The sequence below is a fragment of the Haliotis rufescens genome, unplaced genomic scaffold (assembly GCF_023055435.1).
Source record: "Haliotis rufescens isolate VD_foot unplaced genomic scaffold, xgHalRufe1.0.p SCAF_17, whole genome shotgun sequence".
NCBI classification, from domain to species: domain Eukaryota; kingdom Metazoa; phylum Mollusca; class Gastropoda; order Lepetellida; family Haliotidae; genus Haliotis; species Haliotis rufescens.
Genome location: NW_025963857.1, coordinates 18,731,148 through 18,759,060, shown reverse-complemented (window position 1 = coordinate 18,759,060; position 27,913 = coordinate 18,731,148). Strand labels below are relative to the sequence as shown.

The window sequence follows — 27,913 nt, the reverse complement described above, 5'->3', positions numbered from 1 at the left end:
AATGTTTTGTCAGTTAATCAGTGAATTGATGCATTTTGTCAATAGGCTTTTTAATATATTGAATGGAGCAGGTCATGGATCATGCACAGAAAGAAGAAACCACATCATTCATTAATGAGATCTCTCGTGAGTACGTTAAACCTACACCAGAAGAAGAGAACGACTCGAAACCCGACCGAGGCCAATGGGACCGGAAGTTGGACTTCATCTTGTCCCTCATTGGATATTCAGTGGGAGTGTCTAATCTATGGCGGTTTCCCTATCTTTGCATGCGCAATGGAGGAGGTAATACCTGTTTGAGTTAGACTTCTTTGTCCCTCTGTTTCATTTTGAAGTACTGTCATACATTGATTTTGTTTTATTCAAATAAACATAGGAAAGACGAGTACTATATTTACCCTCATCAAAAACATATACACCACATCAATGTTCCTGCTTGAAACATTGCACATCATTTACTACATCGAGGTAGTGAGGTTTATAATATACAATTTTCTTATCCATCAGTGTTGACAAAATTATAATAGGATGACTACATAACCGAAGGATATTTTCTCTAATTTTAGGGGCTTTCCTCGTTCCATTTTTCTTCTTCCTGCTTGTAATTGGAATCCCGATGTTTTACTTGGAGGTTTGTTTGGGTCAGTTCTCGGGAACAAGTTCGCTGTCAGCCTGGAAACTCTGCCCTCTCTTCAAAGGTTGGTCACGTGTGATGTATCTGGTGTTTATACATTTTAGCAATACTATTTTCATTATATACTGTCTACTGTTATTGGATATCCAAAACATTGCATCAAGCATGAAAACAATTATTGCTTCGGCATTTGATTGATCTATATGATACATTTATATTATTAAACAATATCTGTTCCTATCTCTTTATTCTTGTTTCTTACTCGATGAAACATTTTTTTCTACACTCGATTGCCTGGTCAAAATTCGATTATTTACAGACCGCCGTCATATAGCTGGAATATTGCTGAGTGCGGCGTTAAACAACAAGCAATCAAACATAATGGTGGCACCCGCAGCCTGTTAAATGTCCACCTGAAAAGGCACGGGAACATATGGAGCATGGCTAAATGGGGAATTGCGTCGAAGACATTTTGGTTTATGATGCGTCACATTTGGAAATGTCCTCACACAGTTTCTGATTCGTTGAAAATTTCGGAATAAGGGCATACTCTATTGTACCTCAAAAGTTGACACAAATGAAATGTAGACACCAAGAGCTTGAGCATGCGCTGCGGGAGTTCTGAGTAACTGCGCGTGCACAGCTTTATATCGTGTACAGCTTTAAAAAAAACAAAGGTGAATTGTACACAGCTTTTTCAAGAATTGTGAAAGGCTTGTGTTAGAGATAATAATATTTCCCTTGTCCCAAGGGTTTAAAACAGGGATGTTTGTTGAGCCCAATATTATGTTGTCATTGTATATCATTTAGTTATATTAGTTAATAATATGGAATCTTTAAATACACATAGTATCCAGTTGATGACAGATATTCTTCAGTTATATTTATTGTTGTTTACAGATGATGTAGTGTTTTGTTCAGATTACGTATCGGGTTTACAGATTCAGTTGAATACTAGTATGTTATCAGAGTTTTTGTTAGTTGCCAGTTCTTGGTGTAAATATGAATACGTCTAAAAAGGTAGCATTTAGAAGGGGGGTTCGTAGAACAGCCGGCAAGGAAAAGTGGTCCTATAGATCTCAATTTAGCGGTATATTACAACAGTGAGTGTTTAGGGGTAATATTTACATCTCCTTTATATTGGAAAGTAATTATACTACAGCGGTCCTTTGACGCTAAGAGAGCACTGAATCCACAACTAATATAAATGTATTCACTAAAATCTTCGATACAGAGATGTTTTCAATTCTCTTCTGTACAGAGATGTTTCCAATTCTCTTCTATGGATTTGGACCCGTGAAGATCCGGGTTAGAATAGGTCTTCAGCAACCCATACTTGCCGTAAAAGGCGACTATGCTTGTCCAAGAAGGCGTATTGTCTGGTCCAGACTCGATTATTTACAGACCGCCGTCATATAGCTGGAATATTGCTGAGTGCGGCGTTTAACAACAAACCAACCAACTACTATGGATTTGAAATGTGTTGGGTTTTTTAAATTATCACAAAAAATGAACATGTCAGCATTTATCTACATGTCAATATTAAAACATCATATTGGGTAATAAAATATTGACTTACACTTGTTATGTTGTCAGGCCACAGATATGTAAAGAGAAGTTATGATATAATATGTCGCACTACTATGATGAGCGCGGAAAAGTTATTGGATTTCATATGCTAATTTACAATTTCTTTGTTCACATGGTTTTATGAACGAGTGGCTGAACCAAGGTGTGGATAATATAAGCCAATTTATGCACATATGTCTTTACTCAAAAATCGAGGGATTCGTGTATATCAGAAGCTGTAGTCAATTCAAAATTAATTTTTAAATTGAAATGTATTTAACTACTTTAGACTTGAAGAATTGTAAAAGATACATTTTAGATGTGGTTTGTTGCCATTAGAAATAAAAAAAAGGGCAGAGCTGAAAATAGACCGGTTTGAAGAAAGTGTGTAAAGTATGTAAATGGAACGACGTGGAGAATGAGTATAAACATTTGTTAATATGTAATGAGTGTAAAGTAAGTATAGAACACCTAACCAAGGACAAACAAACTGTTAAGTTTATTTACACTGCATTTAAACTAAGAAATTCGAGCCTAAACATGTAATCAATTGTTATTACCTTTATGATGGAAACTGATATTTGTCCATATTTGCATGTGCACAAAAGCCACAGATATCTGTCATTTCGGTATTTAGGCCGGAGGTCTGCAATAGCAAATAAACGATAGATTGAATACTGATCGACATGAAAGGAAAGTTGATTATTCAAATGTTTTAAGTATTTTCGCATGTCTTGACGAGAGTCATTGTCACACTGAATATTGATGTCGAGACCTATGTATGAAACTGATGAGGCCATTCCACTGATCTCTTTGGTTTGTAGTTCAGTTGGTACATCCTTGGAAGGGATTGTCAATTTGGCCATTATTGAATTATATCAGATCATCAATAAACCTGAAGCTAACTATGGCCAAATTCCCTTGTTTTGATTTTGTCCATCCGAGCAGAAATTCCGATTAATATGCTCAAAGAAAAAGATCAGAAAAGAGGAGAGCACAATAGGAGTCATTGAATATCACAACTTCTTGCCTAAATGCCCAGATGTTGTATACCTCACAGCAATTAAAATGAAAAGACATACCTTGCAGGAGTTTATTGTTGGTATGAATAAATATATAAAGGATTCACGGGATCCCTTCCCCTCACCGTCACTGAACTCACAATAAAACATTCAGGTAAGGCCTTGCGTATTCTGGTGTTATCATGCTTAAACATGCTCATACGAATGGTTATATGATACTTGTGTGTACGTTCCAAGTACCTTTGATTGGCATCATTAAAATAGACACAATTCAGCAATGGTTATAGGAATTGTCTAATACAAAGCTTTGAATCCTTAACATAACCAAGCAAAAACACCACTCATCTTTAAATCTATAATATTCTTATCACATGGATCTACAGCTACAGATTGTGGCAAATGTGACAAGTTTATAATTTCGGTAAACAACTGAAATTTATCCATCCATTGTCAACCAAGCCTGTTAACTGCATGGTTTCACTGACCATTTTCAAGTGAACTTTAAACATTTCAGGGATAGGATGGGGATGTTGTATTGTCTCTGGGATCACAAGTATCTACTACGTGGCCGTACTAGCCTGGGTCATGTTCTACTTCATCAACTCCTTCTATCCAACACTACCCTGGTTCACGTGCGACAACTGGTGGAACACGGACACATGTATCGGCCCTGTGCATGATAATGGCACTGGGGTGAACTTGACTATTCAAGTCGCTGCCTCGAGCTCCGACGCTGGCTATATCTCTGATAATGTTACTGTACTTCTAAGGTCTTCCATAGGCAACATGTCTTTCAGAAATGTATCCAGGACTGGATGTGGTGACAAAACAGCAGCCGAGGAATTTTGGCAGTAAGTACCATATTGTTAAAAATGTGATGATGTTACAAATCTGAACACACATATGGCATTCGCGTTTCTAAATATATTTAATGTCGTGACATTGATGGACGCTTTGACACAACTATAGGTTTGACATGAAATGTCAAAAAGCAGTGTATAACATATATACCCGCGAAGTTTATCAAATAGCTCTTTAAACACAACTAAGTTAAAAATTTGCTTATACACACATCATAGGTACTACGTGTTACGGAAGTCCGATGGTTTGGAAGACATGGGGACCTTCCAGCCTCATCTCGTAGGATGTCTCTTTGTGTCCTGGCTGTTGATATTCCTGTGTCTCATCAAGGGCATCAAATCTCTCGGCAAGGTATTGTCATCTTCGATTTATAAAGGTTTGACAATCAGCACCCGTCTTTGGAAAGGTAACTGCAATGAAGAACAACCGCTTTAATGTCACAATTGCCATGTTGCAGGTGGTGTATGTCACAGCACTACTTCCATACATCCTGCTGACGATTCTGCTAATTCGAGGCCTGCTTCTACCAGGTGCTGTGGATGGTATCAAGTTTTACATAAACCCAGACTTTTCAAAGCTAGCCAATTATTCGGTGAGTCATGTCGTTTGTTAAGTAGTTTAAACACTGAAATATGTCTTTATGTATGATACGTTCACACAGGAATCCATTGCAAAAGCTTGTTAGATAATAGTGTTTCGGCACTGTACCTCACATTGATATGTCAACAAAGACAGCCACATGACAAAAGATGTGAATGAGTGAATGAGTTGGGTTTAACGCCGCTTTTAACATTATTCCAGTTATATCACAGCGTGTCAGCTTAATGTGGGAGGTCACAGACGTTTACCGGTTCGGTTAACAAACGATGTGAGCATTGATATTCAAATATTTTCTGAGTACCACACTAAACTTTGAAGATAACATGATACCATAATGAGAAACATGTTTGAATAATCCCTATTTACATGACGGCTACTTGATAAGGCTGTCCATGGTGAACCAAATGAATACCTGAAGTTTTAGCTTCTGTGCATTTGTGGTGTCTGAGGACATGATATTTATAAAGGGTTCAATAGCATAGTCAAAGCGCAAACGAAAGATCAAAGTCAAAATATTAATTATTGCGAAAAATGTCACATTTCTGTTTCATTCCACAACTAACTAAACATATCCAAAGTGCATTGCAGTTTGAACCTAAGGGGCTGAACAATGGCACTAAATATATGTTTTTGACTGAAAACATGTCTGCAAGGACTTGCATAAACAGAAAGCCCCATAAATCATTACATACCACCACGCATTTCCAGTGCAATACCATTACCTTCAGTGAAATCCATGCCAACTATCAACTCATAGAAGATAACAGTATTTTACCTTGGGGCCTTTCCACTGTGATCACAATTCAAATCAAATGCTTCGGTTCAGGATTGGTAAAACACATGAGTAATGCGAGACCCCTTTAAAACAGGAAGTCTTATGCCTCCAGGTAACATAATAAGCTATATGCACTTCCGGTTGTGGAAATTTAGATGATCTGCAGATGTCGAGTTTTGACAATGGTGATAAATTTACTCGTATATATATTGTGAGACACATGTCGGTTTGAGTAAATCATGTCATATTCAGTGCAACTTTAAAACAAAGAGTCCCCGGCCCCCAACAACGCAAACAGACAAGCCTTCCCATTTTGGAAAAGATGTCTAATAAGGGATAACTTAAACACAGAAATCCCCATACCGCTGGCTACCCAGCGGACTTGTTTGTTTCATTTATTATTAAAGTATAAATCTTCAAAAGGACACGTAAATGTTATGAGTGGAAAATTTGTCCAGCTTGACCTTTTTAAGCACTTCAGGTGACCAGCGAGCTCAAGGTTATCCAATTACTACGAATAAGTCTAGCTGATACCTTGAAATTGTACGATACTCGTGCGATGTACAGATTTTGTATGTCACATCACCCCTTGGGTAGCAAACATAATTGTCGCCGTGTTACATGTATACATATATATGAATATCAACATGCAACTTCAACGTAATAAACAATTATCAACATGCAACGCATACACAATTATGTGCGCCTTATTTGATGTTTCTCAAAGGAGTGGATTGAGGCAGCCCTGCAGGTATTCTTCTCCCTTGGGGCAACCTGGGGGTCAGTCATCACCATGGCCAGCTACAACAAATTCCACAACAACTGCTTCAGGTGATTCCAGAGTTATTATTATCCCCCGCAACGCGTTTCAAGGTGGCATTAAAACGGACATTTCCGTCTTTGCGTCCGTGCTTTCAAGATGTCTTTTTCGGAGCAGAGCTTTGAAAAACATACACTATTTCCTCAACACACTTGGAACCTTGACAGGTCTAGTGGTTAACTGGTGCCTTTTGATAGTTTGAGACTTTAAAAATATATTTTATGTTTCCATTGCAACGACTTTGCCTGAAAATGGCAGTTGTGCTCGTTTCCGGAGCAGATCTTCAAAACCGTACAGTATTTTCTCATCAAACTTCGCAAACAGATAAGTGAAGTTGTAAACTGATACCTTGTTTTAGTTTATATTTTTCGTGTTTCCATGGCAACAACTTTGACATAGACTGGATTTTACGGTAGTGCTCGTTTCCGGATCAGCTCTTTAAAACGTTTCAATATGCCTTCACCAAACTTGCACAAAGATAGTCCATTTGTGAACTGATGCCTTTTGGTGGTTTGGTATTTTATATATAAATAGTTTTTGAGTTTCCATAGCAACATTTTTCACATATACAGCTTGTCTAAAGTATCGCACCACCAAATCTGAATTGTAATTGCGAGTTCATTTTCAATACACTTTGTGTTGACACATCATCTGCCTGTGGAATGGTAGCAACCTTAACCGCCCAAAGTTTATGCAAGCCATATGCACACCTAAGGTGTCTCTATAGAGAAATTTATGTTTGATGACAGAAAGTTCACGCGTCTTTACTGCTATATATTTTGAATGAAAGTTCTACCTATTTGAAAATCTGTCTTTGGAACGATTGTAACTAAAATGCCTTAGCGTACTGTCCCAGAAAATAAATCAAAGATGGCATATCATTGGCATGCACCAAACTGACATGTCGGGCTATTACCACCGTGTTTAACATTGATCATACTGTAATCAGTCGACTCATCTGAAAACACGTATTGACTGGACATGTGATATACTTGCTGAGATGAGGACATCCACGAAAGACCAGTGCCAGTGGGGTCAAGGTCATTGTACGTCAGACTTAATGGCTTGACGGCAAACTTCAACTGAACACAGCAGGATTAAAGGCCAGAAGACGTGTAAGACGTCCACTCCTTTCACCCTAATACATATGGGACCGATTAGCCGATGGGTCACAGTTCATGGGACATTAAATGCTTAGGTACCACAATACCATACTGGTTTTGTTGTGCCTTATTTTGATAACCATGCACTTGTCACACATCTTGTCTTCATAAAGGTGCTATTTGTTCTTTGCAAAGGCTCATTTTTCTTTTTATGAATAAAATTAACATCTTATTTGACATTAGGTAACACTTTTGATTGCTTTTGTTTTGGCTTTCCAGGTTCTCCTTACCCATGGTTTTCTGATTATCAAAACATCTTGGTGGTGCGAGACTTTTGACGAGGTGTATATTAATTCACGACAAGTATTTTCCATTGCTGGGGATATTGATGACGTTTTGTCATCATGTCTATAAATGATGGTCCAAAACTAATTGCATTCCGATACAGTTGCAATAGGTGAATTCGTGACACGTGTTCTGCAGTTAATATAGACCGACGGCACTCGTCAGATTCAACACAATACTTTATATTTGAATGTCAAATAAAACCAGTTAATGTTGATTTACACCGCGACCAGACACAGACATACCAGAGGCTGATGCTGGGAACCCACGGCACGACCACTCGATGTTCAAGTTTAATTCTGCTTTATGTTTGTAAGATGATGCAGGAAATGATAATAAATGCATGAAATTATATCGAGACCTTTTCCATGGATATATATACAGTTGTGTAAATATTAAACATTGAAATACATGAAGTTTAGAGTTATCTAAAGGTCATCATCAGATGAGAAGTAAAACAACAAATGTTAAATACGCAATGTATAAGAGTATAGATTGGTGTAAAAGTTAATTAAATCTCTGTTTTGACATGATATTTGCACACATTTAAGTGTAAAGATGTTATGTATTAATGAGCATGAAATATCACCATAAACAGTATATTGTAGAATAGATGCTAACATAACTCTTCTCAGGGATGCCATCATAGTAACTCTTGCTGACGGTCTGACCAGCTTCTACAGTGGCTTCGTTATCTTCTCCGTGGTTGGATTCCTGGCGAAAGAGGCCAACGTTAGCGTCACTGATGTGGCTACAGAAGGTTAGTAAATAACCATTAGTCAGTTACAACAAAAGTTCTAATGTTGCGATGGTATGATACATCTGATCCATTATTACAGTGGGTGCAAATGTTAATAGTGATGCTTTTACTTTTGTCACAGTGTGACACTTGCACCATTTATTTGTTTTATATGCTGTAATTTAGGTTTGTGTCAACTACAATCTAATATTTGACTGTGCCTCCTCGTTAATCAGTCTAATGTTACCCAACCATTACATTGCTGGTAAGTCAATGGTCCCCGTCTTCATTGTGTTTTGTGCTTCGTCCCCATCCAACAGCTTTTTATTCGCAAGCGTTAAATGAGCAATTATAATATGTACATCTACATGCAACTGTATGAATGGCATGATAGACAACATCATACCAGTGGAAACAATGGACACAGAGACAAATATTATTATGGGTTCAAACTGATACAACTGATATCCTAGCTATTTAATTTGAAACTACTGACACACTAGGCGCGTCGTGGGTATAAGTGAGCCACGCTCACTTTTTTTGTCTTGTTTGTTTCTTGTTTAACGCCGCACTAAGCAATATTCCAGCTATATGACGGCGGTCTGTAAATAATTGAGTATGGACCAGACAATCCAGCGCTGGTAATATACTTGACAAGAGCAGGCTCACCTGTTAAGGGGCTAGTGTTGTGGATACCTAGTTTCAACTTCTAAAGTGGTACTGCTTTTCAAATATCTCATCGTTAAATGATTATGATCCAATCTTTTCAGATGTACATTGTAGTTTGATTTTTTTTTATCGAACACTGATAAAACGTGTGTATATTGATGATCATGCAACTAGGAAAGGAAGACATATGATGTATGTAGATAAACTGTGTACATTAATTACTCTCAATGATATTTGTTCTGACTTTAAGAAAACGCTATTTTGTGTTTTTGTTGATTCGCAAAAATTATTTTATACTGTATGGAGATTAGGCCTGTCGTCAAAGTTAATAGCTAGTAAAGGAATTTGTGGGAGTTTGATTGATTATGTATCAAAGTATTAAATCGTGTGTGTCCAGTAATTGAAACATATAGTCACTCTTTGACTGCAAAATCGGTGTTAGACAGGGTGAAAATCTGTCACCTTTCCTATATGCGTTGTACTTGAATGATCTTGAGCAGTACTTTTCACAAAATGGTGTCACTGTTTTGAAATGTGTTAGTGATTAAATGGAGTTTGATTTACATATATTTCTAAAGCTTCTCGTATTATTATATGCAGAAGACACAGTACTAATGGCAGAAATGGATAAGTATCTTCACAACTAATGAAATGTTTCTAGTGATTGTTGCAATCTCTGGAAACTTAAGATAAATCTTTGGCACCCAAAAGTACTCATTTTTTTCAAAACGTTTGTCCAAAAAAGAAAAATAGATTTATTCTACAGGGTTCTGCACTAGATATTGTCAAAAGCTTTGTATATTTGGGGAAATGTTTTACATGTCGTGATCGGTTTTGTAAGACACAAAAGCGCCTTTGCGAGCAAGCCCCCAGAGCCATATTTGTCGTTTTTACAAAGATTCAACAGAAGGAAATGTCCGTCGACTGTCAATTACATTTGTTTTACATTTAACCAATATTATGATATGCCTCTGAAGTGTGGGACTTTGAAAAGTCTGTTACGATTGAAAAACGTCTTCTGGAATTTTGCAAGCGTATATATAAAATTAAGCAATCAACTTCAAGCTTTATGGTTTCTGGTGAACTTGGAAGATACCCACTAGAAATTAACATTAAAACTGGAATGATTTGATATTGGCGTTAAAGTGTACTATCACCAAGAAAACCGATGCATACTGTTTATGGGCTCATGTATATGATGAATCAATGTAACACTAACTATAACTTCCTACTTTTAACTCGTATGAACACTACACTGGAGACCGCGGGGTTCAATTTCATGGTTGAAGTATGAAAACAACTCTGAAAGATCAATATTATCAAGGCTGGAGACGAGAGATGATCTCCTCTTCAAAAGGTTTTTATTATTTTATGCTCAAGCAGTTATAAATAATTGAACCATACCTATTATCACTGCTTGTAAACCTAAGATTATGTATAAATCGATTAGATATAGATTAGGTAATCATTATGTCCCTATGAAAATGGTCGATGGCACAGTGTACATGGAGAAAATAGACTCTGTTCATTATGTAATCTTGGAATAGGCGACGAGTTACATTTCAAGTTATATTGACCTAACTTAAATGTCCTCAGAATCTTCCATATACTATTGCAAATGTCCTTCAATTGAAGAATAAATATCATGTCCTTACAACATAGGTAAACCCTTATAACCATGTTCAAGTATATCAATACATCAATTAAAGTGTACAATTAATGTTACTAGTATATATTTGTATGTCTGTATATGCTCACACATACTATGTATATATCTTATACTATTAATATTACTATTGTTATTACTATCTACGCATTCTCACTGAATATTTACATATTAATATACATGTATATTCTCCCTGTATCACATGTTGTGATTTATAAGAATTAACTTCACATTTCACTTGTCACTCGAAGGAAGCGCCTGGCGGTTGAGCTGGAACTCTGCCCACCTCCTGCATGTCAAAGCTGGACACAACAATCATTGTTGTGTTCATGTCATGCAGGTAGTCTGCTCATTGTGTACTCATTGTTTTATTGTTTATATGTTGCGTATTAATGTTCTGACACAATAAGGGGCGGTCGGGTAGCCTAGTGGTTAAAGCGTTCGCTCGTCACGCCGAGGACCCGGGTTCGATTTCCGACATGGGTACAATGTGTGAAGCCCATTTCTGGTGTCCCCCGCCGTGATATTGCTGGAATATTGCTAAAAGCGGCGTAAAACCAAACTCACTCACTCACTCTGACACAATAGGACATGATTTATATTCACTGCAAACCAAATTGATTATTGAGACAACCAATATTGTTATGAACATACCATAGGCCAAACGAGTACAAACATTGTATTTGGAAACATCACCTGGTCATATAGGAATAGTACTTTGCGGGTTGCCAATGAGAATATTTTCGAGTGAAAGACACATTTTCGTTTTGACATTATATTTGAATGTTTCAGGCCCGGGTCTAGCATTAGTTGCCTACCCAGAAGCCATCACAAAAATGCCTCTACCCCAGCTGTGGGCCGTGCTCTTTTTCCTCATGCTCTTCACGCTTGGCCTGGACAGTCAGGTCAATATTAAATTTACATTATGCCAAAAATATGCGCAGAAACTTCAAAATTGTTAATGTTAAAAAGTAACAATCATACATACAACGTTAATTACTATCTAATTTAGTCTAGCTTTGATGAAATGTTATTTTGTCTATATAATGTAATACCAAAACATGTCATGTAATGGTAATACCTCTCTGACACAGCGATATGAGAGGTAATGATTGACATTGCATGCTATATTCCAGGCATCGCATAGACGTTCCATCATATCATATCAATGATAATAAATGCTACATGTCCATTCCCGTAATCTTACGATATCTCCGTCCGTTGTGCGATTCCAACTATATCATAACATGTGTTTATGAATCACTATCAATTATTGGTGATGTCAGGTCTTCGCGAATAGGTGAGCTTATCAAACAACGCAAAGGCAATGTCTTCTCGTAATTTCAGTTTGGGATGTTTGAAAACCTTGTGGCGGGGATAGTCGACGCCTTCCCAGACAAGCTGCAGCGTTACAGGACGTTTGTAACTGGAGGAGTGACCATTCTCTACTTCCTCCTAGGGTTGCCATTGACGCTAAATGCATGTACCAAAGGTTTCAGCTTGGCTCAACCACAAATATATATTTTTTCACAATAATCAAAAACACGTGATGTATGTAAAATGCATTGTTCATGATTCATAAAATCAACGATACTAAGTGAAACACTGTTCAGTCATTCCAGATCGCCATATAACGGAACAAGTATACATTTATGAAAGAGTATTACTCGGCAGCGTTTGCACAACCTAATTAGAAGTGTTTACTTACATACAAAAGAGGCAAAGTCACACAAGAAGTCGTACCTAGCCTATTGAAATCTTCGTCGAAAGAACTTGCTCGATTGTTCTTCAAATGTTGTAAAATGTAGACAACAAAGGTTGGAGCTGCTGGAGTATTGCAGGCGATAAAGGGAAAGTTGACTGCCAGGATGTCATCACCCTTGTGGGATTTCTTTTGTCTCTCTGAATGTTTATGCACATATCTTAACATGAAACACATGGAGCGATTTCACAAGTCTCTTTTATTTTTTGTACACGGCTTGTAAATTAACACCACGAATTATAACGATAAAAAAATGAAATGATACACTGTGACTGCTCTCAGTAGTGAGTGTGTCCTCCGTCAGCAGAGAATGACAAACATGTTTCATACACGGTATACTTGTTGAGCCGCCAAATAATATTTTGACTATGATATAATGCATAAACTTACCTGAACGTTTGGTTATCAGGATATATACCGTTGAAGGTATGGAAGCTTAACTTGCTGTCGTTTGCTGCAGGAATGCTTTTCAACTTCTTCACAAGCGATGACAAACCTTTCATTGTAGTTTAAGTACAAACAAGTGGCTCGATGGCAACCAGTTGTTAAAGGACAAATGTAAATTGCAAACGTATTTTTTGCTGACTACAGAAGCCAGTTTGTATGCAGGATTGTGAAATTGTGCTAATGAATGGGGATGTTCGGCCTTGTTCTGTTCATAATAGGGTTAATATATTTAGTGTAAACTTGCTTATGTGTTCACAATTGTGTTCATTGTGCATATCGTACATTGTCGTTATAATATAAGTTGATCTTTATGTAATGTTCTGCTTTAGACTTTTTTCCGATCTTCAGCCTTCCAATAATTCTTTGAATCGAATGAATCTGACTGCATTTCCAGGGCGGTATCTACATCTTCCAGTTAATGGATTGGTTCACTACCGCCTTTTGTTTGGTCATTACTGGTCTTCTCGAATCTGTCATCGTAGGCTGGATATATGGTAAGGTTAATGAACTATGAGCTAATTTCAACTATTAAGAGGATATAGTTTCTTGTAAATAATGACATGTTACATAACGCATGACATGTTTTGGCGCCGCACATTAACACTTCTCAAAAGGAAAAGAATCAATACAATTGCCTATCAGGAATATATAGCTGCATCATGCAAGCATGTCCAAGTTCACTTGCCATTATATTAAGTCGTTAATCCCAAACGTCATATTTTGAACTTTTGAGGATTTGCTTTATGCATGTTTTGTTAAAATATATGGATGCCTTTTCACAAGAAGCTATAGAAAGTCAAGTCACGTGCATGGCTGGATATTTTGTGCAAACAAGGTTGCTGACATATAGTTAATGTTTCCCAGGCGTACAGCGTTTTGGCCGTGACATAGAGCTGATGCTTGGAAGACAACCGGGTGTCATTTTGCGTTTCTGCTGGTGTATCTCTAACCCTGTCATCCTGTTGGTAAGACTTTCTCGATGGTATTCGTCCCTGACTAGGGTAAACAGATTACTACAATAAGGAGATAAATATGCTGTGTTTAGAGCTAGGTTACCTGTAGATTTAACCGCGCTAAATTGAATTTTGAACCGAACGCGCACTCGAACATATGACAGGCACTGAAAGCATATAAGCACAGCAACTTGGTAAGCTAACATGAGGTGGGCATCCCTCACGAAAACTAAGCAAGCTTTGCAAGGCTTTCGTTCTTCACTGCACGTCACCATTATGACGTCATATCGCTCATTGTGACGCAAAAGATATGACGTCGTATATAAAAAAAGCGCCAAAATTCCAACCTCTCTGTTGTCTCCAAAACGTAAATATATTCCCTTTGTAGATTTCTATCGTGTTTTCTGCACGAAATATTGCAAAACATCCTTTAAATATTGTAGTAACCGCATCTGTGCAATTTGTAACCTGTAATTGTAGATATAAATATTTAAATATGCCTTCCGACAATGACTGAAAATAGTACTATTCTATGAATATTAGCTTCCACGGTGATGCGGCCGTCAAACCAGCTGTTTCAATCAGAGGGGGTTTATTGTGATTTAATAGCCTCTGATTGACCAATCAGAGTAATTTCCAAATTCATGACCATGCTTGCCGTAAAAGGCGACTATGCTTGTCGTAAAAGGCGACTAACGGGATCGGGTGGTCAGGCTCGCTTACTTGGTCGATGCATGTCATCGATCTCAATTGCGTGGATCGATGCTCATGATATTAATATCTGGATTGTCTGGTCCAGACTCGATTATTTACAGACTGCCGTCATGCAGCTGGAATATTGCTGAGTGCGGCGTTAAACAACAAACCAACCAACCAACAAAATGCATGGTAGAATTACGGATATCAGTAGTCTTCTATTCTAATCCACAGATGGTATTTGTTGCGACTGTGACTGGTTACCAGATGCCCACATACAACGGGTACACGTACCCTACTGCAGCGCGGGGCATGGGGTTCCTGCTGTCCATGCTACCCATCTTCCCTATACCTGTAGTTATGGTATGGGAGCTCAGTAAGGCAAAAGGGACATTATGGCAGGTCAGTTAATATTGTACCATTATTTGTGCCTCACAATCTACAACACTGAAATTATAATTTGTTTTACCCATAATCTCCCTTGCTGAGGGTTAGGTATGGTAATATTGGGGATTAAGATGTGTGTTGAAAACGTGTGAATACCCTGCATTTGTAGTTTGGGATGCATTTTGTACTTGACAACATAGTTTGTCAGTTGCCAAGCCTCATGTTGTTTAACAGTTTAAAGCTTGGTCGATCATTTTCATTCAAAAACTTCAGACATCTTTCTTGAGAACTAGTGGCTTAAAGAGCTTTTGCTAAGGCAGTATACAAGTATGGTATTATCATTACTGCCCTAGGTAATGTTCGAAGTACATGTACACTTGAGATCAATTCTAGCTGATAACAAAAATAAACTATGGCAGAACCACCAATGATTACTGTCAGTGTTTACGTGCAATAAGATAGGAATAATGAGATGAATGTTTGGCAGATATTTGTAAGAGCTTTTCCTTTCTTTCAGAAACTTACTACACATTTTTCTACACTAAGCAACAAGTTGAATTTTCTTGAACTTGTCAGTATTTGTGAGGAATAATGATGGAAATGTTAAAATCAATCTTATCACACTGTATCATCTCAAGGTGGGAAGAAAGCCAAAATATTTTGAGGCCTTGTAAATTTGTCCCTGCGCTAGGTGTGGTTCTGACAAACCTATTACTGTTATCAGGGTGACTAAGGAATTGACACTCAAGGTGATAGGATCAGATCAAGGGGTGTAACTCTGCACAGCAAACACCAAACGTAACAAAGTAAGCAATGGGTAATTTAAAGCACTTATTGCAGTTCCCAAGTCCATCGTTTTTGTTCATGTAATTGCAGAGGTTCTACCAGACACTACGACCTTCAAAGGATTGGAAACCTGCTCTGAAAGATTACCAGCCCGATTACCGGACGGACAATCACGAGTTTGTGTTGCCGTTGACGTCTCTTATCCCCTGTAGGGAGACCAAATAGAATCCTGACTGTTATCGAACCTTGACTCATATTTGCATAATATATCTTTGTTGTTCTGCCTCCATGTTGTATCTTAATGTCTTGGTTGTAAACATGGACGGTCATGCTATTCTAATAATTGGAGCGAAAGTTCATTGTTTCATGTTGCCCCAGCCGAATGTTTGATACAACGACAATATACAGGTAATATGAGACCATGGCCACGTTCCACAAAGCGATCGTAGCCCTACGACAGTCGTGAGCCAATGTTAAAGTAGGGGAGTTACGATCGTCTAAGCGCTACGATCGCTTTGTGGAACGGGGCCCATGTCTTTACTTTAGAACAGCAACATGCATTAATACATACACAAGATGGCATGCATAGAACAACATGCACTGTCTAATATCTAAGGGAAACATTTAATAATTGAATTCAACAGTTCTCTCTTTTGTAGTAATTTCTTCTGACTTGATTGTAAACATAAAAACACAACCATACGTCACTTCATGTACTATACAATGTTAAAATATTAAACACTACCATATGATAACATAACATACAATTAGCATTTCACCATGACACTGAAGATACTTGATTGCTATTGTTCAAAATCAGTTATCTAGTTCCATTTGATACCTTAAATCTGGATGCCTTCTTACACACAAACTTTGTGTATGAAAACATCGTATGGCGCGACTAACGGGATCGGGTTAAAACAACAGACAAACGAACACACTTGTCACCTTATCGGTCGAGAGTTAACACATCGATGCATATACCAATGGCTGCCGTAAACCCATTACTATTGTGTACGTTCGTTATCGGAATAGTTTTAGAAGTTTTGTCATTTACTTTTATTCTGTACAAGCACTTATCACACATGATGAAATCTATTTCAAAATAGATTCAATTAAGTAAATAGAAACGTCAATGCAAGAGTATATCCAGGCTTGATTACCAAGCGATACAGATACCATTTGGCGTAAAGGGCAAAGTCTCGGTGAAAATTTTATGAATTGACTAGTGAAAATCATCAAGTGATGACACCAGTGATAATATAAGGTGTTCATACACTAATCACTGTGTCACAAACCAGATCGAAATTAGGAACCCCATCAGTATACAATAGATTGCGTCTAAATAATTAAAACGAGGCTATAGACCATCAGTAATCAAAGGTAGACCACCTTTCATTGGAGCTTACAAGTAACTCTGCTTCTTACTTCATTCCACAGCAGGAAATATCCCATCACTCTGGTCACTGGCGGTTAATTGTAGTGCTAGACAATAATAAAAAAAGTTAATAACAAGGGAATAAAATACTAGACTCCGTAGGACTTCCACTTGGAGCTACGAGCACCACGTCAAACTGAGAAAATGGAAATACCGGTAGGCGTGGTTGCTCGATTGACAATGTCAGTCAACAAAATTGGTTGCTTGATAACATCGTTCGATCGCAGTAAATTCCTATGTCAAATAATGACGCATTGTCGGAGGAAATACGACGGTAAGAATCAATTCATCCTCCATTTTGTTTAGTTCAATGCCCATATACCTCAAAAAGGACGTTTTCGGATTTGCAATGTTTGTCTCGTCAGTGTCATGCAGTGTGACTTTTAAAAGTGGTTAAACAGATTTTGTTTAATTTTCATGTTTGTATAATTCTATAATGTTATATACTCACAAACTACATGGAAATTAATTCTGTAAATTTACTGAGGTGAACGAAATTTATTTATTGAGCGATATTGACCGGTTTCTGAGTTGACCTACCTTCTCCGTGCATTCTAAGCCGAGAAGCGGCGGCACATGAGGAGGGACGGGGCACAGAAATGAAGCTGGCATCAAGTCATACAGTAGGTCCATCTCCGGTGTCAAGAAACACCAGCTAAGCAAAGTATGACAGCACACCCGACAATTCCCAAACTCAAATATAACACACCCTGACGTTGAAAATTAACACAAAACACAAAGGTTTCAAAGCACTCCGTTCAATCCCCACCAGTCCATTCCACATCGTCCGAGTTGGTTTGCGATTATCCAAACACAAGCAATACATTCATAAATCAGTCATATTCCCATTTTGCAAGTGCCATATGAGGGTTCACGCGTCGGGGTGTTTTCCATAACTCTTCCATAAACTTCATTTTCAACAGCAGTAAGTATAAATTTCATCCTTATGCGCCCTTTCGACTCGAAATGCACCTCTCTACAAACTTATGTGACGTCATGTATAAATCCCAAATTGATGGTTGACCTCGAGTCATGTTTGTATGTTTTGTTCACAGGCTCGGAGGTTCACACAGTTTAACCAGCGCTTTTATATCGTTCACACAATAAACCAGTCCAAAGTGACGTTTAATTTGTAAATATCTAACCCTAAAAGGGTTTTGGTTATAACAAGGTTAGTCAAAGGTCAATGACAGCATTGAAGTTTTTGTAAATCAAGGTTATATCACTGTCAGTTTCTGATACATGCTTACCTCTACAGGCATGTAAACTTTACATTTACATGTTTCTGAACAAATCCTACAACATCAGATGTCAAATGCATTTGTCAAAGGTCAAGCTCACATTTTAGGTAATAGGGAAATGTAGTTGTATCATACTTTAAGTGAATATTGTGTGAAGAATACTGACAAAAGGAACTATCCTAAATGAACCGATGGAAATTATATTGGCACGTAGTATGAGGAGTGAGTGAGTGAGTATGGTTTTACGCCGCTTTTAGCAATATTCCAGCAATATCACGGCGGGGGACACAAGAAATGGGCTTCACACATTGTACCCATATCGGGAATCGAACCCGGGTCTTCGGCGTGACGAGCGAACGCTTTAACCACTAGGCTACCCGACCGCCCCCGAGACGTCTGTAGACAGATCATGGTGGCCCTATACGTGTCACACAGAAAACAGTGCATACAACTAGCATATCTCGAAGGACTTTATTCCGAATTATTTATAAAGCGAACGCTTTAACCACTAAGCTACCTGACCGCCCCCGTAGTATGAGGAGGAAAAAAAGAATGTATACCTTCTTCATTATTGGGTCCTCGTTTCGAAAGGCTTCTGTGTCTATTCAAGTCATGGGTCAAGTTCATCTTTAATGTTATTGTGACATATGGTTAGATCTATCTTTTCCTCTAACTGTTGCACTTTACTTGGAGAATTCTGAGATTTGGATAATTGTTGGTTCTGAAGAAATTCTCTCGAACAAGATCGAAGACTGGAAGTGATGTTTTTGAACGGAAAGTTGACGAACATAAAGTAATAGCATCAGCAGATATTTTAAGTTCACATGAGGACCCATTTATTACTTGATACTGCACCGTTAATATTGTAAAATGGTATTTGGAAAAACTAATTTTGCCTTTTACATCAGCACATGCACAGGTGAGGTTGTTCCAGGTTTTATAAACGAAATATGTACGAAAATGCGATATTTGTTAAGTCCCCTTAGCTGTTGAAACTTGTTTTAACTCGATCACTGTACATGTATGTGAATTTCCTCGTGCAATCTCGGCAGATCATTTTTCCAAAACACTATTTCTGAAATAAAAGATTTTAGGCAACTGCATTGGTGTGTTGTTTATAATATAGTGTATGGTGTCATAGTTAATGAACGGTAATCGATATTCTTGGACGTTCGTCATATCCATTTAACAAAGCATCTGTTGTATATAGTACCTTTCACCCATTGTAAGTGCATTCAGTTAAATTTTGCATCCCCTGTTTAATATATTCCGTATTTTCAAGGGTGTAAGTAAATACATGTTGAGTGGCTCGTCCACGGTCTAAGGGAAATCACTCTGTCAGTCCTCTGGAAGTTGTGCCGCTTAGCGCACTGTCAAATTGAATGCGCTTACGTCATTTGCTGACGTCATTGGCTGACGTATCTTTGTCAGCCATGTTTTATCGAACATAAAGCAAACGTGACCCAAATTCTTTGTTGTTTTCAGGTATGTATGATAATTAACGGTAGAGATAAGACCACAACATAGGTATTTATGTAGATAAGAACATGTAGGTTTTAAATAACCATATTTGGCTGTATAGATAATGTTGTAATTAGATAATTACTTGCTTAACGATAACGCTTCGCCCAGTCAGTGTTCACGGACGACATGGTAGCGAAGGACAGTCAAGGTCATTTGTCGTTTGAGTACTCACACAAATATATATGATGTGTATCGCTGTCAAACATGTACACACAATCCTCAGGCAATGTTTTCAAGCAAAAGTTAGGATAAAAAGCTATATTTGTCCACACCTCGCTGGTCGTTCATATTTGAGGTCACGTGACCTCCCACATTTTCATGTACATCGTTTGGCATACTTTCGTTGTATATTTTGTAAGAACACACTTCATGCAAATAGCATAATCATTGTAAATATAACTTTACTGCATTAAAACATTATAACTGAGCTGAACCAAAATAAGTTACAGCACATCCCATTTCATAGCATAGCATCTGTCTCAGTTAAAGGGAGGGAATTCTTGTTGTCTTGTTTACACACTGGTTTTACGACACTTCACAATGTAATGCAGTTTGACTCAATACTCATTTATAAGATAATCTGTAATTTCTTAGTTTTCATTTGTAATAACAAACTATTGGAAGTATAATTCATTAAGGTATTATTTTCACACATAACATATGCCAAGTATATAATTAGTTCACTTTTATAGAGTATTTGATATTTATGCAATGTTGTAATACAGTATGGAAATTTAGCATCTTACTGGTGTTATGGTTACCATGAATGCATGGATTTATCTTTTATGGTTTCTTGAAAGTTGATATTAATGTTATCAACTACATTGTAGTTCCATTGTAAGTTGTGTTGATGGGTCTTGTCATCTAATGTTGACATTGAAAATAGAAGTAACCAAGAACTAGTTGGGTATTATAATACTTTATTGTATGCCTAGTATAGTTAATGAGTGTTGATATTTTATCCGTTGCGCCACACCAAGTTGAAAACTTGAAGTACAAACATGTGTAAACATGACGTATCTTTGTCAGCCATGTTTTATCGAACATAAAACAAACGTGACCCAAATTCTTTGTTGTTTTCAGTTTTAAGTCATTCTGAGTGAATGTGACCTGGGTAACACATCCACTCTGGGATATCTCGCTGTTTTTGGAGGGATCATGTAATATCACTACTTCAAAACATACATTTCCTGTATTTGTATGCTTATAACACATAGTTTATATTTTTTATAATTTAGGCAATTAGGTTTTCAAAAAAATTCTGGAACAAATTGATTTTTTCAAATTCCAGGCTCCAGAATAGTATTTGATCTATCAATTATATCATATCGGTTTTACATGCTTCTCTTTGTCTGAATAAGCACTAATGGGGTATCGCTGCACATTTCCATGACCCCGTGGGGACTAAAATTGCTGGTCGTAAGAAGCGACTAAAATAATCGTGTGGGTAGACTTGGTGACCTGGTGGATACCGTGTCATCGTACCGCGACCACTGCTCAAAATATTAATCACTTGATAATATATGTTATTTTAATATATACCACTGCCCTTTCAGAAAGAGTACGTAATGTTTGTAGTAGCTCTATGCATAATTAATATAGAATGCAAAGCGAATTTGATGTGTGTGAATATCTTGTATGGTTTAAATAAAGTGTGTGTAAATGTATTTGGCTTTAATGAGATTAATTACTTCAGTTCTGCCTTGTAGTTGTACAAGTGAATCACTTCTCTTCTCTGTGAATATAGTTCCGGTGTGACAGGTCACGGTTATCCAATCAGAACGAATAAAACGAGGTCTACCTAGTGCGACACACGTGTGACGTATGGATTTAGTTACTTACCACCTGTATCTTCACCACGTAGGTAATAAACTGTCATATTTCACTACTGTTCGTTCGTCATTAGCATACAGCTGTCACTAGAAACTATATATAGCTAGTATGTTGCGATTGTCACCGACTTTATTTTATGAAATCATATATATCGACAAATATTAGGTAATGTCATGGGTCTTACAAGGACAGGAAGGACACCTGGGAGACGGGCAATTCTATTATTTGTGATTTGGGGTCGTGTCAAGGGGTCTGGCTCCAAATCCCTAGAAATTAGGGGCATACGGGGCCTCGTAGTCCGGTAACCATCTGTTTGAATTAGTTCTATCTGGTAACTCGTTTAATAATGTCGTAACTGCTTTCGGGCGTCAAGTGCGACCCTACTACAGTTACTAACAGTATTGCCGTTCCTGGTCATCATGGTCAATTACGCCATGACTTTGCAACTCGCCTTGTCCGCATCGGCTCGGATCCGTCAAGGAGTGATTGGTCTAGCGACGCTTACTCCAAGTTGTCTCTATCAGCATTCATACTCGCATAATAAAGAAACACCAGCTTTATACTCACATAGTTTTACTTACTTTCAGCCAATCTATCAATACAGGACAGGATCAGACCGTCCAGACTCGTCACGAAATGGGGAAAACTTACAATGATCGGGACTCGGGACTCGGGACTTGAGACTCGACTTTCCTAATGTTGAAGGTATTATTTTATAGTGTTTGCGCCTGGCCTGTCTTTGTCACATGTCACAATACCTCATTTTCATTCGTTAAATTTTAGATCTGACCATGAACTCATGTGTGTCGTAATCGGAAAAATACCGAAGCCTACGTGCCAGATTGCTCATCTCTCTATTGATTTTGTGACTTACTCCTGATTCTACAAATGAAATATATCTTGCATCTCTGCTTGTTTCATTAACTAATAGACGATAACCTGGAACCAATGATAAATATGAAATGTCAAGAATACGCTTGTGATAAATGTGAAATGTTATTTTATCTACTAATTCCTTTCGAACTACAAGTTCTCTGTCACTTTGTATCTCTAATGCAACTCCTCATTGTAGCTATAAACGGTTTTATTTGTTACCATTTTCTAATGCTTTTGAGACGCATTTTAACCTTATAACAATAACTGAAGTGTTTATAAGCCACCTTAATCTCAACTTAACTGTTAGACAATAAGCGCCAGTGACGTTCTCTGATAAGATACGATAATTGTTTGGAAAGTGGAAATGTTACATTACAGATTTGTTCTACAACTGAGTTGCTGTAATAACTTATAATAATGACACTTAGAATCATTACTTCAAAGCTTTGTTCACATCCGGCCGATGTGTAGTGTAGTCGCTATTTGTAACCATATAATCAAACACAGGCCTGTTTCCAGTGAGTGCTCAGACCAGTCATTCTAATTAACTTACTAAATACTAGACACGCACCATACAGCGTGAGGAAAGAACAATACAAAAGACCCACGAAAAGTACTGACTATATTATTATAGCTGGTTTATCTGTAACAATCGTATGCAGTGAGAACTGATACATACATTTCAGATTTACAACAACTATTTGTATACCAAATAGTAATGGCACGTCGGTGGCCATGGCCCATTCGTCTCAGGCACTGCAATTCGCTAGAATCCTATGATAGTTTGAAGGATCTAGATTGGCCTGTTTTGTAACAAAACAACAAAAGTTCCTGTGACATTGAATAAGATTTAATGCAAAATTATGTTTTTTACCAAATCTGAAACAATTTCGGTTTGCAACAGATAAAAGACTCCTGAAAGTGTTCAAATGGTTTAATTTGCCATCCTGACTTCAGAAAATGCGTGATTTCATAAAAAAAACAATGAACATGCCAAAATGTCAATTAACAAATCAATAGTGTGTGTGTCCACCTCTGGTTGCGATGCAAGCAACACATCTGCGTCTCATGAAATGGACCAGGCGTCGCACAAAGTCCTGTGGGGTATCTGTCCATATCTGCTGGAGCATGTTTCGAAGTTCCTGGAGTGTCTGTGGAACACGTGGTTGACGTCGAGGGCGCCGATCCATCTCATCCGACATGTGCTCCATTGGTGAGAGATCAGGGGAGCGAGCCGGCAAGGGGATGACATTCACGTTGTTTTGTTAGAAGAGAATCCTGAACAAGTCGAGCAATATGATACCGGGCGTTGTCATGTTGAAAGATTATGCCTGGGCCATGACGACGCAAAAACGGTAGAACAATCTCGTTGCGGTAGCGCTGTCCATTGAGATTTCCCTCTACCACTATCAAACGGGTCCTCTGTTTTGCTGTAACCCCACCCAATACCATAACGCTGCCGCCCCCGAACCGATCTTCCATGACACAATGATTGACGTAACGTTCACCTCGACGCCGGTACACTCGAATCCGTCCATCGCTATGGCTGAGGTGAAAACGAGACTCGTTAGTGATTAGAACTTGTCCCTACTGCATGGCCGTCCAGCGTAAACGCTGTCTGCACCAGAATAGACGTGCTTGACGGTGGTTTCCTGTCCTGTTCTGGCGACAATCCCTGCACACTTGAAGCGGCGACGTACGGTTTGTGAAGATATTCGTCGAAGGACAGGGATGCATGCTTCTTGCAGTCACTGTTGCTGGCTGGAATCGATTTCGTAGGTGTGTTGTTCGAATCCATTTGTTTGTCGATTATTGGTTACGCGTGGCCTGCCACTCCGAGGATGGTCTCTGACTGTATTCGTCTGTTGCCAACGTTGCCATAAAACACCAAATGGTGTTTCTGTGGACGTTAAATTGTCTTGCAACATCACATTGACTCGATCCTGCTTCAAGCATACCAGTGGCTCGCAGACGCTCATTTTCGGACAGGTGTGGCATTTCGTAATGTTGAATAATTGCATAATTTTGTTGTTTTTCTGAGTGGATGTTGTCAGCACGTTGCTAAACAATGCATATGGAATCCCGTTAACGCACATGTTTTTATACCCATTCTTGGGTAGTGAAATGCATGGGGCGTGAATAAAAGTCAACTTTTGCATGGAATGCATGCTTTACTGTAGCAGTTGCGTTTCTGTGACTTGAGTCCATACATGTACTACAATATTGAAAACCAAACTTTACTTGTTTGAAAAATACACTAAAATATTGGTGTCACAGGAACTTTTGTTGTTGAGTAGTATAGACAATGACAGTTCTGGACTACTTCCACTGGAGCCAGATTTATATACCTATACCACTACTACAAAGGGAATTTGTTATGCCAAAATGATGATGTGATTCAACGATCGACATGATTCCTAAGAAAAATCAATATTAATTAATAATGGATAAAATTTACTATAGCCTTCAACATTTTTACTAATGTAAACATTCATTTAAATGTGATCCAACGACAGTAAACAATCTATTTTTTAATCTCCAACCAGTTCCTTGGTTTTGGCACGGAATAATTGCTACCCTCTTTGTTTTCAAGGGTGCATGTTTCTCCACAATATTTTTAACAGAATTGTCATACATATGAAGACATTCTGCAGCCGAGCAAGTCTGTTTGACCTCAAGAGAATTCTGCATGTCAGTTTTGAATTTTGATATTTCAATTTGATCCCATTTTCGAAATGAGATATTCTTCACCTCTCTTTTAGGTACTTCAAAACCTAAAGTAGCAGTGATATCAAAGTGATCAGATTCGATATTGTGACAAATGCTGATATCATGTACAGTCAGTTCATGGATTTGTGAACGAAGTGCCTTTCTATTGCTCGAAGCCGCTTTGAGGTGGGGCGTGCATGGGGCGTGCATGGGGCGTGAATAAAAGTCAACTTTTGCATGGAATGCATGCTTTACTGTAGCAGTTGCGTTTCTGTGACTTGAGTCCATACATGTACTACAATATTGAAAACCAAACTTTACTTGTTTGAAAAATACACTAAAATATTGGTGTCACAGGAACTTTTGTTGTTGAGTAGTATAGACAATGACAGTTCTGGACTTCTTCCACTGGAGCCAGATTTATATACCTATACCACTACTACAAAGGGAATTTGTTATGCCAAAATGATGATGTGATTCAACGATCGACATGATTCCTAAGAAAAATCAATATTAATTAATAATGGATAAAATTTACTATAGCCTTCAACGTTTTTACTAATGTAAGCATTCATTTAAATGTGATCCAACGACAGTAAACAATCTATTTTTAATCTCCAACCAGTTCCTTGGTTTTGGCACGGAATAATTGACGCACTTGTTGTCTCCCCTGTTCTATGAACTTTTTTTTCTCGTCTTCACTAATACCACTGGTCTTACGAGAATTTGATCGAATCTCCTGCTCCATTGCATTGTATTTGATTAGTTCTGACAACACTTAACGAAACTCCTCCTCGGATATCTTACAATCATCTACAGTCAGTTCATGGATTTGTGAACAAAGTGCCTTTCTATTGCTTGAAGCCGCTTTGAGGTGGACCGATCTTTCGTCTTCTAAGTTATGCAATCTTTCAGCAACGCGGCATCTCCTGAATTCATCGCCCGCCTGTTCAAGTTTTGTTTTCTCATAAGCTATATGCTTATCGAGTTCAGATAACTTGGCTATATTAATGAGTTCTCCCCGTACTGTTTGTATTGCCTTGTCAAGGCCTCGTTATTCCCTTATATTGTACTAAAAGGATGGTACCTGTAACGTGGAATTATCGTAGTAGGTATCCAAGATTTCCCTGAGTCCGTCCGCGGCCTGCTTTGAGCTTTCTTCCAAATTATCCTCATCCATGACACTGAGTTCAGTTCACACAGTCTGAAGAACCTTAGTAGTCTTTGCAGAAAGTTTTTCTCGTGAGTAGTCTACAAAACCTAATTCATTACGAACAGTGTTAATGCCCTTTTTACTGGCTATCATAGACAAGGCTATGAGAATTCATAAGATCAATATCCGGAAATCCATGCAGTCGCAATCTTCCTTTACTATCTATCGTAAACTTTGAATAATCACGACCAATACGAGTTTCTTCAAAGGCATCGTAATAATCATTAACGTTTCTCGTTAAGATTCGTAAAGCTGGTTTCATCAGTACCCTCTTCGATTGTACTAGTAACAGTTTATCAGGTTATCTAGATTAATATCATCCATTTTTATATTAAACATAAGGTTACATAGTTTCAATATTAACAATGTCTTTGCAATACGGACGCAAGTTAAACCCACAACGTAGACTTCGGGATCCATTAGGGGTCGAAGCAATTCGCCAGTCTGTAACTATAACTAATAACCCAAGTACCATTGATCAGAATCAAACACTTCTGGTTCGCTTTCCTAATCTAGGCTTCTGACTTCTGCCGATGATAACAGAGAGCTCGTTCAGAACATAGGTCGTGCGATTGTAAAGAAATTGCGATTAAAATTAGTGGTTATGAAGTTTTGAATATTGACGATATATATTCTTCTGTTACATGGATCTCTGGAGAATGGTTAAAGAACAGGAAAACTTACAGTACCAAGGTATTTGTAATCAGAAGCACACAAGACTGCGTGTGGGTTCTGATAGTGGTGATAATACCATCATAGAAGATAAGGCTCACTGTTAATTACTACAACAGAGTAATCAAAGCTACTGAAGATGGTAGCTATTCTGTTGACAATATCTCACTGGAGTATGATATACTAACAGATCCTGAATTAGCCAGACAAATTCGTAACCAGTATACCGGAAGTTTAACCATTTTATACGATCGCGTGCTTTGCCACCGAAAGATCACCAGGAACAAAAGAGATACGACGTGGAATATTAATCTAAATGTACACGCTAGATCGTTGACGGGGATTTTAATGTTCTTTGAGGACCCCTCTGAAGCATTTGCAAGAGATACCGAGGCATTCTACAACCCCAAGATTACAAAAGTAAAATTGACTATCGAGGGAGTGCCTAATCAACTATATAGATAAGGTATGCGAGCATATCAACAGTGGGATGAGATTAAAAAAATACCTCCTATCAAACGAAGCCCAGAAGTTAATGCGGTCGTGAAAGATCTGTCTCTCAGGGATGTATCG

At 38.0% G+C, this 27,913-nt stretch overlaps 1 protein-coding gene across 1 annotated transcript; it reads left to right on the top strand.

The window, feature by feature from the left end:
* The first annotated feature begins 74 nt into the window (after window positions 1-74).
* LOC124138022 (sodium- and chloride-dependent glycine transporter 1-like) lies at window positions 75-16,059 on the top strand. The gene is made up of 13 exons (XM_046504532.2): window positions 75-285; window positions 567-698; window positions 3,740-4,076; window positions 4,305-4,437; window positions 4,544-4,678; window positions 6,189-6,292; window positions 8,365-8,489; window positions 11,596-11,708; window positions 12,151-12,282; window positions 13,407-13,506; window positions 13,877-13,977; window positions 14,896-15,063; window positions 15,925-16,059. Exons 1-13 carry the CDS (start codon window positions 75-77, stop codon window positions 16,057-16,059), a joined length of 1,926 nt encoding a protein of 641 aa, XP_046360488.2.
* The last annotated feature ends 11,854 nt before the right edge of the window (window positions 16,060-27,913 follow it).